General features: G+C 44.2%; 1 protein-coding gene and 1 pseudogene across 1 annotated transcript in view; one reads left to right on the top strand and one right to left on the bottom strand.

Moving 5' to 3' along the window:
- Positions 1–5,224: 5,224 nt before the first annotated feature.
- On the bottom strand, positions 5,225–15,915 carry LOC124236724 (ribosomal protein L18-like; annotated as a pseudogene).
- Positions 15,916–16,813: 898 nt separating this feature from the next.
- PAPSS1 (3'-phosphoadenosine 5'-phosphosulfate synthase 1) overlaps positions 16,814–17,432 on the top strand; it is an 89,052-nt gene continuing 88,433 nt past the window's right edge. Inside the window, exon 1 of the mRNA XM_046655698.1 lies at positions 16,814–16,970. Within this exon, the coding sequence (XP_046511654.1) occupies positions 16,911–16,970 (60 nt within the window). The 5' untranslated portion in view covers positions 16,814–16,910. The remainder of the gene's footprint in view (positions 16,971–17,432) is intronic.

Below are 17,432 nucleotides of genomic sequence, written 5' to 3'. Positions count from 1 at the left end.
TTTCATTGGATAAAACCCTTCTTTGTCTAGAATTCAAATAACTATCAAGCACAAATAGCTGGACTCCTGACCCGACCTTGTTGGTATCTTTGTATGAAAGAAAAAAATTAGGCAGGTTAATACGAAGATGTCACTCACCAAGTATTCATCCCTCATGCTAGTGAAAGGACCCCCAACTTGCCTCAGTAAATTGTCCCTTCCCGTCTTTCACTATGGTTTGCACGGGGATAACATCTCCTACTCTGCTACTCCTGCCCAAATTCTAGAAGAATATGGCTCAGTCTGGCCAACGGAACATACGCATACCGTCCCTTGTCCTCAGCCCTTTTCCAGAACAGGTAGGCACATTGTCCAGGACAGACTTGCATCTCTCTGGCTCCTTTATTTGTGCTGGGGTTCCTGGGCTACAACGTAAGCCTGGACCAAACTGATACACCTTGAGAAGAACTTTCCGAGAGTAACGCTGCTACACAGGAAAGTAGAGCCAAGAGACAGATGGAAACAGAGTCCTAATATCCCCTGAGCCCCTAAACAGCTGTGCTTAAAGCTCGGGCTGCATCTGGACTTCTCAGTTCTCCATGCCGGGAAAGTCACTTTCAGTTAAATGCACTTGAATGATTTCAGTCACTTGCAACCAAAACACTCTTGGAAAATTTTATTGGTTAATAAAATAGTTAATTACTAAGCGTAGTTTTTTCCCTAATAATTCTGCTTTAACAAACATTTAGACTACCTCTAACTTGATGTCCAATTGAAAAAACTTGGTTTTTTTATACAAGCGTGTAAATACCACACACACAAACACACACTCAGGAAAAATGGAATAAATATATCAAAGGTGGTATTCATTGTGGTTTCTTTCTCTTTAGGTAAAACGACCTTTTTAGGATTTGATGATAGAGAAAACATTTTTCTGTGTTTTTTCTTTATCCAGGTTTACTCTTGAATATAGCAGACTCATTTTGCTGTGTAGTGTTTGGAGGTCAGCGCAGGGAACTGCATTTATGTTGTTTCTTTTTAACATGTGTGGCTTCACTCTCCTCAGGTTTGACCTTTTAATTTCTTTCCTACATCTGACTATTCCAGGTTAAATGCTAGGGTGTAAACACATATTTAATGGAGGGGTATTACAATTGCATCTCTGTCTCCTGTAAGAACTTACGAGCTCTATCAAGTAACGTTAGTACCCTACTTAACTTGGCTTCATCTTTTAGCTTGCAGCGCCTAATTATAACTGTCTCTCGTCTTCTAACCATAAATCAGATCCTACTATACTAAAGAGCAAATGATGTATTGAAGGAAACAGATCACTATCACTAGTTCAAATCTAAATTTACTTTGGAGGTAATGCTTCATTAAAGGTACTGTACCTGAATACATCAAGAATCTAGCTCTTGAGTTGCGTTTCTGCATAAATTACAAACTTCTATGTAAATGAGAGCCCTGCAGAAACGATAGACAGAAGCACTGTCTTAGTCTGTTCTGACTGCTGTAACAAAATACCACAGACAGGGTGGCTGTAAACAACGGTTCTTTATTTCTCACAGTTCTGAAGGCTGTGAAGTCTAAGATCAAGATGCCAGCATGGCCAAGATCTGCTCAGAGCCCTCTTTTTGGTTCACAGCCGGTGCCTTCCCTCTGTGTCCTCACATGGTGGAAGGGGCTAGGGAGCTCTCCAGGGTTTCTTAAGTGCACGGGTCCCATTCATAAGCGCTCTCCTCTCATGACCTAATCATCTCCCAAAGTCCCCACCTCCTAACACCATCACCTCTGGGAGTTAGGATCCCACATACGACTTTTGGGGGGACACGGATATCCAGAACACAGCAAGCACGATGACACACTGAAGAGCAGATGCTTTGTCTTTGATGCTCCACAATGCCTTCCTTTCTTCTAGCTTTTCCTGTAACAACATTAACTTTGTGTTTTATTAGACATAATGTTATTAGTATGTCTTTTCATATTATCTTGAAATGTGTTCCTATAATTCCAAAATAAAAACTTACTGAAATATTTAAATTCTTATTCTACGACTCTTGCTTTAGTGATTTTAATTGACCAAAATATCTAAATGGAATAATTTCCATGTGAATATCTGGAAATCGTGTCCAATAAAGTTAAACAGGAATACAGCTTTTATGTAAGGAGCAAAGAACTGTGATGTAGGATCCTGTGCATCTTATGCTGTGGGATTGTTCAACCTAGAAAGGAGCAAATCCTAAAACGTGGAAGATTTTTGCTATTACAACATGGTAACACAACATCTGGGCTCCTGACTAGCTTGTGTGAAATGAACGAAAGGGTTTCTCAGAACCCTACCTCACAAAAACTCAGACCCCTGTGACCTACCTAGCATTCTGGACATCCAGGGAGAGAAGGATTAGAGATTAGGACAAGGCTAGGCAGAAGCGAACGGGTAAGAAGGAGGAGGGGGAAGAAAGAGACTGTGTTTAACTGCGTGTAACATGTTATCTTCTGTAGGGTAAGTAATTAGCATCCCCAAGCTTGTAAATAGCAGGATAATGTTCCCTCACTGAAATTAGGACCTTGTTTTTATGTTAGAAATTTATAATTTCCTAATTGCTACTGATATTTGTTGCAGCCTAAATAGGAAGATGTGCTTTTAAATTAGATTTGCCTATTATAAACAAATACATGTCTCAAGTTCAATCCAATTTTTTCTTAGTTCCTTATTGTAAGAAAGTATTTTAATTTTGTTTACTCCAAAAAATACGCACAATTGGCTTCTCTGTGATTAAATATTGTATAACTTCATTTGATTTTTAACTTTTTTGATAAAGTGGTTATTTTCAAAAGTGAATGAAGGCAAATGAGTGTAGTAGGCAGTGAAATTAAGCATTTATAAATAAATATCTAATGTATTTCCTCTAAAAATAGGTCATTTCTGAAACAGACACATATTTGCAAATATAGTCCAGGCACAATATATTAAGTTTCTGCAATGTTTTTTCCAAAATAGTTAATATATTTTTTATTTACCTATTTCTGCCTAACAAACTTGGTGGCTTAAAGTCACCACCATTTTATTATGCGTCACCATTCCATGGGTTTGGGTTTGGCCTTGACTTGTTTATTTCAGCCCCAGGACTGGAACGTCCAGGATGGCTTCCCCACTCACAGCTGCCACTGCAGCTAGGATGGAGTAATGATGGGTGGCTGAAATGGCTCTATTGCATCAGCTCCTTGGGGTTTGGTTCTCCCATTGGTTGGGTTCCTTGGTCCTTTGCATGGAGTACCAGATCCTCTCTTTCCTTATGTGGCCTCTCCATGGTGTTCTTCTGGCAAGACAGCCAGACTTCTGAAGTCATCAGGCTCAAGCCTGGAACTGACTCACAGTCACTCCTGCCACATTCTGTCAGCCTGGATTCAATGTGGGAGAGGACTACACAAGGGTGTGATTACCAGGAGTGGTGGTTCATCAGGGGAAAAGAGGTACCTTGTAGAGACTAGCTATTACAGTACGTGTCCTTGACAAGCTCATTTCCTGGATCCTCAATTGTAAAATCAAGTGTTTTTCAGGATGTCTCTTTTGTGTATTCTGAGGCTTACAAAATGCTTTTCAGAAAAAGTGTACCTGGTTCAATAAATTTGGGAGACAGTGCAAAAGATAGCCCTTCTCTTAGGCTTATAATGGCGTGCTAAAAACACTAAGGATGTTGCAGTACAAAAATGTTTACTTTGTTTAACCTGGCATTTCCCAAACATTTAAGTGTGTAGAACTGTCTGGCACTTAGTAATCCCTTATAAATATTTGTTGAATGAGATTTATCATAGGACCCTTTTTTGCAAAACACACATTAACATTAAAAGAATCCATGTTTCCAAAGGAAGGAACTTTGGGAAAAACAGGTTTATTATGTAAAAGAGGAGTACATGATTCTGAGTTTCTTCCTGACCTACAACACCCATGTAGGTGCTTCCTAATGAATTAGTTGTACTTTGGACTACACGACCCCATCTCCTGGTTGCAGGTGACTAGACTCCAGATGGGCACCTGACTCAAAGGCAGCTATCTACAGGCTGGTGGGCAACTTAAAAGATATGCTGGCACAAGAGCTTTGACCAACAGGGGTAGCCTAAATGGATTGTGATAGGCAGGCCAAATTGGATCCTATCACTTGGGTAGTTTGAGTGTGAGGAAATCAGTCAGTCAGTTGTTAGAGGCGGGAGCAGCAGCAGCAGAAGCAGAGAATAAATGAGCTTCCATTCTATGGAGCCCTATGGTGCTATTTCTTCACTATGCTGTTGTGTGGCTGCTGAAAACACTTCTTCTTTCCCTTTTTCCTCCTATCTTTTGAATAAAACCCCATCTATGTCCAAGGGTGGCCCATCCATGTTTCTATTTTGCACTATCTGAAAGAGTCCAATTAATACACGATGTCAGGGAGAGGCTGGTGCTCTCTTACTCAGAATAAGAAAACACTCTGTTGAATTGTCTGGTCAGGGGGAAGTGCCACTATGACAAGTCCCTTCACAGGCAAGCAAACACAGGGGGGACCCCTCCTAGGGGGCCCAACCATAGGCAGGACAGGGGCAGCTGGCAAACCAACTGTTCAGGCAGTTTTTTCAACTGTTGTAGGAAACTCTTTGATCGACAGCTGCAGAAGAAACTGGCTATAGGTGAGAATTTTTCTTTATAAAGGATCTCAGAGATGTATGCTGAAAATTCTAGTTCTGGACGTGTTATTTCCCCCCAGTGACTACCAGAAAGGAATAACGAGGAAATTATAGAAGGAAGGTGACAGATGAAAGGAGATCTCACACGGACACCAGTGAAACCGGAACGGTTGTGCCAAATTTAGCTAATTACTAAAGCAGAGCTGTTCTAGGGAACACTGGAAAAAGGTTTGCGGGCCACTATGGTGGAGTCAAAATGCAATCACTCCCTAGGGTATTTATTAGGAGAGGGTGCTAAGGAGCAGGGAATGGCACTCAGAAAATTCAGTTTAAGTCCACGGAAAAGCCAGGTCTAGAATGTCAGTGACAAGAGGTAGAGTACTGACATCAGAACATCAACTCAATTAGTGGCACAGCTGCAATTCTCATGAGGGAGAAGAAATTAAGTTGAGAGGCAAGGAGTGAACAGTACTTGTCTGCTGTTGTCGTCTGGACAGGCTCATGGATGCTGAGCATTTGTAGATCCAGCACAAGAGAGAAACATGTTTGCTTTGGAGTGTCAGGATTCTTTTTTTTTTTTTTTAATAGTTTTTATTTTTTAGAACAGTTTTCTATTTACAAAAAAATTAAGCAGATGGTACAGAGTTCCCATATACCCCATACTCAGTTTTCCCTATTGTTAACATTTTTCCTTAGTAGTGGACATTGTTACACTTAATGAACCAATACTGATACATTAACTAAAATCCACAGTTTATTCAGATTTCCTCAGTTTTTACCTAATTTATTTTTCTGTTCCAGGGCCCCATCCAGGTTGCCATATTACATTTAGTTGTCATGTCTCCCTAGGCTCTTCTTGGCTATGACAGTTTCTCAGACTTTCCTTGTTTTTGATGACCTTGACAGTTTTTTTTTTTTTTTTCAGCGTCCAAAATCTTCTTAATAACAAGGTAGAATCCGCGGTTAGTTTTTGTAGCCCCGGCTGGCCCGTCGGCCTCTGGCGCGATTGAACTTGCGGCCCTTGGAACGCACATAGGGTTTGGTGTGGCTGTGCGGGGTCCCTGGAGCCTTGCCGAAATGCCTGTACACCTCTCGGCCCTTTCGAGGACCAGAGAGCAGGACGGTGCCACAGCCCTTCGGAGAGTCCAGGGCCAGCTGGTCGAAGGTGAGGATCTTGCCCCCAGCCTTGAGGATGCGGCTCCAGGCACGACTGCTCACACGCAGGGCACACACCTTCAGTTTGGGCACCTCCTGGACCCGCACGTCGTCGGTGATAGTCCCTACAACCACAGCTGTTTTGTTTTCCCGGCCAAGAAGCTTCATCTTCCGGATCATGCGGGAAAGGGACAGAGGTGGCCGGTTGGTGTGACTCATGAACAGCCTCTTCAGCACGACTAGGTTGAAGGTGGAGTTGGTTCATCTGGCCAGAAACCTGTACAGCTTGACCAACAGTCTCAGGTAGATGTCCTGGCTCTTGGGCTCCTTGCGCTGAACCTTTTGGTCCTTGTTGTGGCGGATGTCGACTCCCATGATGGCACCTGCTCCTCAGCCAGGTCCAGAAAGAGAGCACGGATTCCGGGTGGGCGGGGAAAGCCTCGACCTTGACAGTTTTAAGGAGTACTGGTCAGGGATTTTGCAGTTTATTCCTCTACTGGAATTTGTCTGTTTTCCTCATGATTTGACTGGGGTTATGGGTTTTTGGAGAGGATCACAAAGGTAAAGTGTCATTTTCATCATGGCACATCAAAACTACATACTATCAACATGATTTATCACTGTTGATATGGATCTTGATCACCTGGATGAAGCAGTTTTGTCAAGTTTCTTCACCATGAGGTTAACTCTTTTTCTCCCCATTTCCAAATGCACTACTTGAAAGGTAGTGTGCACAGTCCATATTTAAGGAGTGGAGATTTATGCTCCCTCTCCTTGAGAGTCAAGTATCTGCATAAATTGTTTAGAATTCTTCTGCATGGGAGATTTTTCTCTTCTCCCCATTTATTTATTTATTCAATCATTCATTTATATCAATAAGGGCCCATAGATATTTATTTTACAGTTGTGATAATCCAATACTACTTTATTTTGTTGCTCAAATTGTTCCAGCTTTGGCCATTGGCAGCTCTTTCATTCGGCTCCTGTGCTCCTTTGACCGACCTGCATGAATACGGTGTTTTGTTATTTTTGGGGGGTTTTTTTTGGTACTTCCTCGCTTTCTGGTACTCCAAGACATTCCAGGCTCATCTTGTATATTTCTTTGCTAGTCTTAGAATCAGCCATTTTTCCAAGAAGCTCTGGTTCCTTTTATTGGAAATGGTATTGGAAACCAAGATCTGAGCATTAGGTGTCCTCATTGCTACTGAGGTGTTGTTTCTTTTGAGCCCTTTCAGCTGACAGAGTAAAGAAATATACATGTGTATTTCACTTATGTATATACTCATATCTATAAATATTTCTATATGTAATCATTTATATCCATAGTAAGCTAAACATGAGTTCTTACTAATGTCTCCAATTCTAATCCATTACCACAGGGATCATTCTAGCCTCCCCCCAACCCCCACCCCTTGCTTATCCCACTCCAGCAGTGAGAATCTTGGCTCCCACTTTGTGCCACCCATTCAGGTAATTGTTCAGTTCCATTATATATGTATAGCAGCATCAGAACTGTAACCTGTATCCTCATGGGGAATGACTTATCAACTAGACTACAATGCTTATGTGTAGTTCCTTTTGCCTTTAGTTTTACAGACTCCACTCATTTCCAAATTTAGTGAGGTCAGCACCCCACTCCCCTTTAGTGAACTATAAGGAAATGAAAAGGATGGAGAAGTACATTTACAGATTAAAATGGTTTTAAAGACATATCTTACTTTTTAAATTGTCAAGATTAAATTATATTGCCCAGGAATTTACATTTAAATGGTGAAACAAAAAAACAAAAGAAGTTATTACTCTAAAAGTAACCACATAAAAAAGCAACTTCTAGGGGCTGGCCCCATGGACTAGTGGTTGGGTTTGGCGCACTCCATCTTGGCGGCCTGGTTTGGTTCCCTGGCACGGACCTACATCACTCAGTGGTGGACATGCTGTGGCAGCGACCGACATACAAAACAGAAGAAGACTGGCACAGATGTTAGCTCAGGGCGAATCTTCCTCAGCAAAAAAAGAAGCAACTTCTATTTCTGGGCAAAGTGTCAGAGATTGGATATACTCTCCTGCCTGAAATAACTACAAAAAACCCCAACAAAATAATATATGAAACAACAGATCAGACATTGGATACCAGGTAGGGCAGGACAGTGATCCCTGTGACATGGGGTAATAAATGAGGCAAGCCCTATAATTGCTTTAGCTTAGTATCTGGACAAAGTTTCCAGGCTACAGGGCAGGGAGGGGGAACCCAGGCAGAGACCAGCATTCCCCCTGAGTTAAGAAATTGGAGCTGGGAGTCTGGGAGAGACCCCAGAGTACTTGAGAGGAGAGAGCTCCAGAGATGGCAGAAAGCCCAGCTGAGCAAAGACAAGTGAGGAAAATGACATAGGACAGAAAAAAACACCACCCAAAAGGAGCAAAGGAAAATATGCCTGGAACTCACCACCAGCAGACAATAGATCATGTTCTCAGTAGCCAATGTGGAAAACCTTGGCATTGGGCAAAGTACTCAAAATGGCGTTCTGAATGGTGAGATACAATTAGTCACAGACTAAAGGCTGCTCTAGTACGACCTAATGATGCTAAAAACAACCCTTGAAAGGATCAAACTGTTTCCAAGTAATTGAACTGTGGCCCAGAATAAAGCTCAAGAATATTTATAGGAATACAAAAATATTAAGCATTCAGTAAGGCAAAATTCACAATATCAGGAGCTTGATAAGGAGGAGGAGAAAGGAGACAGGACAGGAAGATATAACCCATTATGAGAAAAATGAGTCAATACAAAGAATACAGAAAACAGATTTAGTAGTTTGAGGACATTAAAAGTTATTTCTACCTTTTTCAAACAGGTAGGGGAAAGAAAGATTGCTCACATTAAATGGAGGCATGGAAGACATTTTTTTTTAAAAAAAGACCCACGTTGAACTTCTAGAGATGAAACATAAAATGTTTGTGATGGAAGATATAGAGAATTTTCAAAACTTAGTAATAAGAGAACAAACAACTCAATAAGAAAATGGACAAAAGATCTGTTCAGACCCTTAACCAAAGAAGATACGCAGAAAACAAATCAGCATATGAAAAGATGTTTAACATCATTAGTCACTAGGGGAGTGCAAATTCAAACATAATGAGATACCATTGCATACTACTACAATGACTAAAATTAAAAAGACCAACCATACCACGTGGTGGCAAGGAGATGGAGGAATGACAATTCTCATCCACTGCTGGCAGGAATGTAACATTGTACAACCACTTTGGAAAATGGTTTGGGCAGTTTTTCAAAAAATTAAACATCTGCCCTCCAAATGGCCCAGCCATTCCCTCCTGGGTATTTAGCTGGGGAAAGGAAAGCACACGTCCACACAGACACTTGTACACGAATGTTTAGGGGAGCCTTATTTGTAAGAGCCCCAAAGTGAAATTATCCAAATAGCCTTCGACAGATGAATAAACAAATCATGGTGTATCCGTATGTCAAGAGTTCAGCTAAGCTGCTCCATAGTGTTGCTGCCTCGGCATCCATTTCGTTTGGCCAGGTGGCCTGCAGAGACCTTATAACTGACACAGCAAATGTAAGTTCCTGATGTGACTTCCCCAACAGCCCTTGTGATCAACAGTCTTCCCTGACTCCTGAGACTTTCCCCTTGTGTGTTGCTTACGTAAGACCCCCATGGAGCTTACCAAAACCCCACTCTTTTTGGTTTGAATTGACCAATCCAGCCTTAGCCTGGGAACCCCAGAGCACTCCACCTGTGGACCCTAATAAATCACATACCCGAGGTCTAGTCTTCTCTCTGCCTGCACCCTGCCTTGACCTCCCCATGTGGCCCCTCAAGGAATGCTGGATACATCCTCCAGGACCTGTGAGTAATAAAACTTCTCTATTTCAGTTTCTCTTCTGGTCTGTTGTTGAGCCGCAGTTCACCATCTGGCACCCTGTGCTCCACTTAACTAATGCTAATTTAACAAAATCATAACACCATACAATGGAATACTAATCATCAATAAAGTGGAATGAACTATTGACACATGCACAACATGGATGAATCTCATAATTATGCTGAAAGAATCAGGGAAAAGAATATATGCTGTGCTTGGTGCTGCTTCCCATTACTTACTACTCAGCTACTTTAACATATAGAAATAGTACAGTGTTTAAAGATAATTTGTGGTTTTGATTAAATTCTTATGTTCAGGTTTATATGATTTTCCCAAGGTCATATAATTAGTAGAAAACCTAGAATTCTAGCAAATTATTTTCACTTACTGTGAAGAAGATCTCCTTTGAATTATGGACAAGCCATAATTTAAAATACAACAATTCTGGGGCTGGCCCGGTGGTGCAGCGGTTAAGTGCACACATTTCGCTTCAGCGGTCCAGGGTTCGCAGGTTCGCATCCTGGGTGCGGACACGGCACCGTTTGACAAGCCGTGCTGTGGTAGGCGTCCCACATATAAAGTAGAGGAAGATGGGCATGGATGTTAGCTCAGGGCCAGTCTTCCTCAGCAAAAAGAAGAGGATTGACAGCGGTTAGCTCAGGGCTAATCTTCCTCAAAAAAAACCCCCAACAATTTTTAGTAAGTGGTATTGTGAAATTCACTATCTGGGGGCTTATTTCTAAGGAAAAAAATGACAATGGAAATGCTTCAGATGAAATTGCTAAGTGATGCTTTAAGGCTTCTCCCAGCCCCATTTCTCTTATCTTGCTCTCTACTCAGTCAAATCCCCCTGGTGGAGAAGATATGCCTTCATACTTCTCCACATACGCAAAGTGTGAAGCAATGGAACTGCCTTGACTGGAGGGGTAATTTCCTCTATCCTCTGACCCCTGGCAAGTCCCAGAGACTTGAAGTGAGTAGGAGGGAATTTTCCTGAACCTGCAGTGATTCCTTCCAGACGGAAATCAAATATCTCTGTCTGCTTCCAAGTCATCACCCCAGGTTCTCAGCTGGCGGGGGTTTAACAATAGGGAGTGTGGAGGTGAATGAGATTCTGGGGACCATTTACCTCTGGCTTGTGCGGCATCTTTTTAATTCTGTTCATCCTGACGACCTTCTGAGACTCATGCTCCAATATTACCAAGGTCAGTGACTTACAATGTTACCAAGCATACTTACTTAACCATTACCATCTTACTGAGAATATCTGTCTCCCCAAAGGGTTAAAATACACTTTGCTCTGGGTTTCCTAATTTTTATAGCTCCTCAGTTTAGCTTAAAATATTTAATTTGTTCTTCTCAGTTTGGATGACTTTGGGAATACGTGGTTAAGTTATGAGGGAAGAGTACCTCAGTGTCTAAGCTTAATTACTTAGTTATAGATATCTAGGAGTGCCCACTCGTTACTTAGAGCCATAGTTCTCAAAGCATGGTCCCCTCTCACTAAAGGCTCTGCCTCATACTTACCTGGGAAAATAAACGCCCTCAGTGGAAACTCCCTCCTCTTCCCACCACCTACTCAAATGGACTGGCACCTTGCTCATCTTCTCTTTTACTTTATTTTGCAGGAATTACCTGTGACCGTCAAAGGCCCATCTTCACTAGTACTTTGGATTCCAACCCTCAAGGACTTCCATCCATCTACTACTCTCCTGCTCTCTGTCGGATCATCCTTATCATCATCCAGTTTGCTCTAGCTTCTCCTTTCTTTTTAAAATATCCCATCCTGATTCTGGGTTGTCCTTCAGCTATGTCTCATTACTTTGCTCCTTTTTTAAGCCAAACATGTTAAGGGTTGTTCTCACATGCTCACTTCATTTGACTCTAATTCACTCTTTAAAAAAAAAAGGTTTTTTGCATGTGTGTGCCAAAATCATATACCCAGATAGCTTAGGGTCAAATAATTCTATAAGGAATTTTATGACAAAAAAGAAATCGTTGGTCATCTTCCCCTTCTCCCGCAATTTTCCTTCTCTTAAAAGTAGGCAACTACTCTTAAGTCTTTTAGCTAATCCTCTCTGTATGTATCTCCATATCTTGAAATAATGGGTGTATTGCTATTCTTGGTCTTTATATGTTAGGCAGTATCTATTGGTTTCTCTCTATGGAAAATGAGGATGTATCCCTCTTTCCTCTCCTATCACTATCACACTCACATACACACAGAATCACTCTCACACACACACTCCTTCTATCTCCTCAACCTCTCCACCTAATCATATTGCAGCTTTAATGTTTGCATTCATTGTTTATACTATTATGACTAAGTATGTGTGATTTAGAGCTGAGCCACGTAGTAAAACTATTATCACCCTTCTTTTTCAGCATGATATTTTCACTTTGGAGATAGCTTTTTTTTTTTTTTCTGTGGGTGAGTGTGGTTTTCTTTATGAAGTTCTTTATTATTTTTCTCTTCTTAAAAAGTAGTCCCTTAAGTAAAAAAGAAGAGTACAGAAACACACCCATGCTTTTTCTTTTCTTTTTAAAGAATACTTCCTAAGTGGTTATAGCAAACAGTTCTGGTGCTCCATCCATATCCCCTCAGCCCTTATTATTGTGGAGCATGCCATTCTGACTTCTACCTGTGAGTATATCCCCATCTCTCTCTCTCTCTTTTTTGCTGAGGAAGATTTGCCCTGAACTAACATCCATTGCCAATCTTCCTCTTTTTGTATGTGAGCTGCAGCCACAGCACAGCCACGGACAGACAAGTGGTGTAGGTCTGCACCCAGGAAGCAAACCTGGGGCACCACAATGGAGTGTGCTGAACCTAACCACTAAGCCAACAGGGCTGGCCCTAACACCTCCATCCCTTTGCATGAGGGCTTCTTTTGGGACCAGTGCCCTCTCTACCTATGCACATTGCAATCCAAAAGTACTAGGAATGCACACTTCCTGGGAGGAGCCCTTGAAGAATGATGGAAGGGAGCTGTATAAACACCCCAGCTCTCTCCTCTCAGGTACTATACTCTGAAGCACGCGTTCAACACTGTTTCTCAGAGTTCCCCTGTGGGATTAAGCTCAAGATGCCCACAATGGCTGCTTGATAACATGCTCTTTACTGACTTCCTTCCTGTTCCTGCATTGTTTTCACACTCCACCAATGGTGCTTCCTGGGATCACCTCCCAAATAAATGACTTGTACCCGAATCCTTCTTTCCTTGCCTGGTTCTTGAACAACCCAAATTAAGACAATCAGTACTGAGTATTTCTTATTATATCCCATTTTATGGTAGCTGGTATCTGGTGTCCCAGGTTTAAAGATGGAAGATTGATCAGTGGACACAGGTGAGGTGAGCCTGATCCCTCCATTAGAAAAGTCCTTTTCCTACCTGTGTTAGTCAGGGTTTCCCAGAGAAACAGAACCAATAGAATAGATGGATAGAAAGAGATTTACTATAAGGAACTGGCTCACGTGATTATGGAGGCTGAGAAGTCTCAAGATCTGCAGTCAGCAAGCTGGAGACCCACGAGAGCTGAGAATGTAGTTCCATTCCAAGTCCAAAGGCTTGAGGACCAGGAGAGCTGATGGTCTAAGTTCCAGTCTGAAAGCCAGTAGGCTTGAGACCCAAAAGCCAAGGTTCCAGTTCAAATCTGAAAGCAAGAAAAGACCACTGTCTCAGCTCAAGGCAGTAAGGCAGGAGTTCCCTCTTACCTGCAAAAGAGTCCTCTTTTTCTTCTACTCAGGCCTTCAACTGATTGGATGAGGCCCATACACACTAGGGAGGGCAATATGCTTTACTCAGTCTGCTGATTCAAATGTTAATCTCACCCAGAAACATCCTTACAGACACTCCCAGAATAATGTTTAACCAAACATCTGGGCACCCCATGACCCAGTCGATAAACAAAATCAACCATCATGCTACTCTTCACCTAGTACTTTTAGCACTCACTAACGATTATTGACTATATTAATTACCTCATCAGGTGTTTAAAATTATTTTTAAATGCCAATATCCCTTCTGCATTTATTAGCTAAAATTCTATCAGTGTGAACTTTCCCTCATCAACTATTTGATGGCCCTGAAATAGTTTGTACAGAGAGGGTACAATAAATGTGTCCTTTTTGATGACTTAGTTTTCTAAGTAGTTATCACTACTTTAACCCCAAACTCTTTGTCAGTTGTCTGAATCAATATAGTCAATATACTCAATCCTATCAGATGCTCTATTAACTTCATTTTCCTAAACAAGGCTCCCCAAGGGCCTTCCAACCACTTGGAGAGTCTTCTGGCTCATATACTCTAGACCTGGTATGCAGCAGTCATCCTGGGATCTCCCTTCACCATCAATCTGGGAATTTCCTTCTGCTGTGTCCTGTGTGGAAACCCCGCATGCCATGTCTTTCTCTTCCCATTTTGGTGGAGCATATCCTCCATCATTTCCTTCAGAAAGGGTATCTGATGATTCCACATTCTAGATTGGACATACTTTTCTCTCAGAGCTCTGAAGGTACTGTTCCATTTGTTTTCTAGCTCTCAGTGTTTTCCTTGATAACTTCAATCCATTTTTATTCCTACTTCTTTGTGAATTCTCTTTCTTCTACTTGGAAGCTTGTAGGATTTCCAAACAATTTCAGAACACTGGGGGACCGTGTGCTGAAATTTCATAGTGCTATGCTTTGTGTGTGCAACTTTTATCTGTTGAGCTAGACATTCATGGAAGGATTCAAGTCCTTCAGTTCTAGGAAATTTTGTTGAACCATTTCCCTGGTTATTTCCTCCTAAGAGTTTTCTCTTTGGAATTCCTAATATTTGGATGTTAGACTTCCTGGACTGTTCTTTCTTTTTTTAAACTCTCCTCTTTTTCTCATCTTTTCAGATTTTTGCTCTGCATTCTTGGAGGTATCTTCACCTTTTCTTCTACTCCTGGTATCATGTTTTTAATTTCCAAGAGCCCTATTTTGTTTCCTGAATATTTATGGCATCGTTACTTCATTGATAAATCTTTCAGTATGTAGCCTAAAATTACTCCTTTAAAAAATAGAATACTAATGCTATTATCACACCAAAACAAGTAAGTCTTTACTATCAAGAACGCAAGGACCCCTTAAACTTCCCCATTGCCACATACATTCTTAAAAAAGTATTCTTTTATTTGAATCGTTGTTCAAATAAGTTCCATATATTTTAACTGCTTGATACCTCTCTCAATTTTCTTTTAATCTTTAGTTCTGCCTCACTTATTTTTTTCCTGTAATGGAATTATGGAAGAATCAAGTCACTTATTTATTTTTTTTAGGAAGATTAGCCCTGAGCTAACTGCTGCCAATCCTCCTCTTTTTGCTGAGGAAGACTGGCCCTGAGCTAACACCTGTGCCCATCTTCCTCTCCTTTATATGTGGGACGCCTACCATAGCATGGTGTGCCAAACTGTGCCACGTCCGCACCCAGGATCCGAACCTACAAACCCCGGGGCCACCGAAGCAGAACGTGCGCACTTAACCGCTGTGCCATGGGGCGGCCCCCTCAAGTCACTTATGATGTAGAGTTTTCCACAGTTTGGATTTGGCTGATTTCATTTGTGGTAATTTTACATCTTCCTCTTTCCTCTGCATTAACTGCAAATGGATAATTAGACCTGAATGCTTGATTAGAATCAGATTAGATTTTTCTTTTTTGCATTAATACTTCATCAAGAGGCAAAAAAGTTCTGACGTTATTTTCATGATAACAGCCACTGAGGATCATTGTTTTCATCCATTACGAAATCATCAGGAGGTGTAAAGTGGTCACATTACAATTTTACCATTCCTTCTTCATTTGCTAGCTGTACTTCCACAGAGGCCAACCTCCTGTCATCAACTCGTTCATCACCTGACATACAGCGGCGCAGGGGATGGAGGTGAAAGCTCAATGCTTCCCCTTTCTTTATCGGTTTTCAAAATAGAGTCGGCTCATTAGCATCCTCCAAGGGGACAACTGAGTTCTTTTTAATTGTCGCCATTATGAATACTTAGATTCAAACACATTTGATTTGTTTCAGTGTCTTTCAGTGATTGTCTCTGTGCCCTTGCTGACACGGGGACGCTCCTTCCAGTTGGCTCTTGAGCCCTTCTGACGTAATCCCAGCAGTTTTTGACACTCTCCTTGTTTCTCCTTTGACAAGATGTTTCAGGCCCATTTGTGCGACCCACACCAGGACTCATGGATCTAAATGGACAGTATCAATGGAAACTTATATTTGCCTTAAAAAACAGTCTTTCCATGAAAAAGCCTAGGCATAGGGGCTGCCTCGCGAGCAGTGAGCGTCCTAGAGCCCGACGGCGACTCCGAACGCCATTTCCCTCTCCGAGGGCCGGGCCTCGCGGAGACGCCGGCGGCAGCGGCGGCGGCGTGTGGCGTCCGGACCCGGGAACCCGAGCCCCTCCGTCATCGGCAGAACTGGGCTCCACACACAGCCCCGGATGGGTGCCCAGGGAGAGCTGCGCCCCCGCGGGCGGCGGGGCGGGCGGACGGGGCTTCCGTCTCAGGCGTGTGGGCCCCGGCGTGACGGCCGCATGGCGGGGACCCGGGCACGGCTCGGCGGGACCGGGGCCGCTGAGGGGCGTCGAACGGTCTCCTTGGAGCAACCCGCGCCCCTCGAGACGTCCGTTATCGACGGCCAGGCGTCCGGCGCGGGCTGCTGAAGGAAATCGTGCGTTGAGCAGGATTTTGAAGCAAAGCGGAACGAGTGGAGAAGGAGCTGTTCAGTAGACCCATTAACGCCTCCCTTTGCGAGGCCGGCCAAGCTGGGACCGGCACAGACGCGGGGGCGACAGCAGCCCGGGCGGTGCTCACGCGGAAGAAGCCCCGCGTCAGCAGCTCCTCCGAACGCCACGCAGCCGGGCGCGAGCCCAGTCTCTGCGCATGCGCAGCGCGGGGCTGCAGGCGGGACGCTCCAAGACAGCCTTCCCAGGCCCCGCCCCTTCCTCAGAAGCAGGGGGGCGGAGCGTCCGGCGCGTTCGCTTCGCCCCGCCGCACGTACCTCTGCCTCGGCCCCACTTCGGAGGCGCGGCCGCCACGCGGCGCAGTCGGAGCCGCGAGCACGAGCGCGTGCGTACGTCAGCGCGCGCCAGTCCCGACGCGAAGGCCCCGCCCCCAGCCCGGCCGGCTCTGCCCTGCCCCGCCAGCGTCCTGGTAGCTCTGCCCGGCCGGTTCTGAGAGCCCGGCGCCGGCGCTGCAGCCATGGAGGTGCCCGGGAGCCTGTGCAAGAAAGTCAAGCTAAGCAACGACGCGGAGAGCTGGGTGAGTGGAGCGGAGGCGCCTCCGGGGGCTCGGTCTGAGCCCGCTCCGCGGCCGCCGCGTCTCCGCCGCCTCCCGTGCATCCTCCCGGAGCGGGGGCGGTACCCGAGGCCGCCGGCTGGCGCGGGGCGCGGGGCGCGCGAGGCGGCGCGGGGGTGGGGGCTCGGGAGGCGCGCTGCTGGCGGGCCGACTCGCTCTGGTGGGCAGCGCGCCCCTTCCCCAGCTCCGCGGCTCCGCGGAGACCTCGGGGAGCATCTCTGGATGGGCTGGCGGCGGCTGGAAGCCGCACCCCGACCGGGCGCCGCCCGCATCCTCGGGAGGGCCTCGAGGTCTGCGGAGGAGCGGGGGCGGCGCCGGCCGCGCGCTCCTGGTTTTTCCAGGCTCTGCCAGTGCAGTTAGTCCATCTCCTTGTCTTGCCATCTCTGAGTTCCAGTGTGGAGGGAGAGTCCCCAACAATGTGGCCAT

The sequence above is a fragment of the Equus quagga genome, chromosome 3 (genome assembly GCF_021613505.1).
Source record: "Equus quagga isolate Etosha38 chromosome 3, UCLA_HA_Equagga_1.0, whole genome shotgun sequence".
Taxonomy (NCBI): Eukaryota; Metazoa; Chordata; class Mammalia; order Perissodactyla; family Equidae; genus Equus; species Equus quagga.
This window is presented reverse-complemented; position numbering and strand designations above follow the sequence as displayed.